This window comes from Primulina huaijiensis, unplaced genomic scaffold (assembly GCF_012295235.1).
Source record: "Primulina huaijiensis isolate GDHJ02 unplaced genomic scaffold, ASM1229523v2 C13237691, whole genome shotgun sequence".
NCBI lineage: Eukaryota > Viridiplantae > Streptophyta > Magnoliopsida > Lamiales > Gesneriaceae > Primulina > Primulina huaijiensis.
Window position 1 is genome coordinate 1 of NW_027342030.1, and position 1,327 is coordinate 1,327.

Consider the following 1,327-nt stretch of genomic DNA (forward strand, 5'->3'; position numbering starts at 1 on the left):
TCACATCTATGTTAGCCTTTGCAGTAGAGGACGGTGGTACCTCTAATCCAGCAGATTCGAAACACTATAGCAAAGAACTGGATCTAGTAATTCAATCCCATGTATGGAATGATTTTTCTTGATCGACTTTTCATTGTCAGATTTTTCAAGCTTGTGACTAGATTTTTGTGCTGTAGGGTGAAACTCTGAGGCGACAAATTGAGGGTATAATGGAGAAGAACCAACACTCAATCCATTATGCAGTTGAGGAAAGAGTAGACAAGAAACTCAAAGAGATGGAATCCGACATACGTAGAAAGAGGGGTGAAAATGCAGAGTTGGAGAAGAAAGCTCAGCATTACAAGGCCGAGGCACAAAGGCTGCACAGAAGAGTGATGCACCTGGAGCAAATGGCTATGTCTCTTAAAGAGGGCTTGGAGAATGCCACGTTAGCACATCGGCACGGAGAGCACGTGCAGGAAGATGGTGAGTCATCGTATGTGGATACAGAACAGGCAGGGCTGGTCTGGCTCGACTGCATGGTCTGTGAGAAGGAGATAGCAACAGTGGTGATATGGCCTTGCCGCCACATTTGCCTCTGTTTGGGCTGCGATGCTGTCACCAAGTCGTGCCCTTTTTGTCGGTCAGTTAAAACCACAAGTGTGAAAGTTAATCTACCTCTAGAATAGGAATGATTCAATTTCTACAAGAAGATCATTTATATTATTGTTCATTAAAACTAAAGCCAATTTCTTGGTTTTGTGTTAAAAAGACAGTCATATTACTAACTTTACCTTGCTCTATGCATAACCCAAAACAAATAACTCAAAAGAAACACAGAAATAAAAACAATGCAGAACAAAGAAATAAATCCAATCACAAAGAGGTGTGTATATATATTTGATTAAGGTAATACACACAAAAATGTTTACCCTTGTCGGGTGTATAACATTACGACATATAAAGAAAGATTTGATACTTCTTCAAATAACACTTTGTTGAAAAGAAAAAACATTGTGTAGAACTAATTGCGCATCATCTATGAGTACGAGCCGAATTAATGCCTACCAAGAGGGATAAATATCGGAATTAAGCCCAAACTCTCTTTCGGGAAATGAGATCGGATGTTTTTATCTCATCTATTTTAGCTGCAACAATGAAATCATTCATGCTCAGACCTCCTGCAAGATATAGAAACTACAACCATCAAAAACAGATCCAATTTTACATGTAACAAAATTATAAATTTAACCAGATGATTGATCTTTTTATATTTGATTGTTTCAAGCTCATACCAATAGATGAAGTCCACAGTTCCGCTCTAACTTGATTAGGCTCCTCTATACGA

The 1,327-nt window shown here is 38.6% G+C and overlaps 1 protein-coding gene across 1 annotated transcript; it reads left to right on the top strand.

Moving 5' to 3' along the window:
- The first annotated feature begins 8 nt into the window (after positions 1 to 8).
- LOC140965476 (E3 ubiquitin-protein ligase BOI-like) lies at positions 9 to 1,160 on the top strand. The gene is made up of 2 exons (XM_073425540.1): positions 9 to 101; positions 177 to 1,160. Exons 1-2 carry the CDS (start codon positions 9 to 11, stop codon positions 666 to 668), a joined length of 585 nt encoding a protein of 194 aa, XP_073281641.1. The 3' UTR covers positions 669 to 1,160.
- The last annotated feature ends 167 nt before the right edge of the window (positions 1,161 to 1,327 follow it).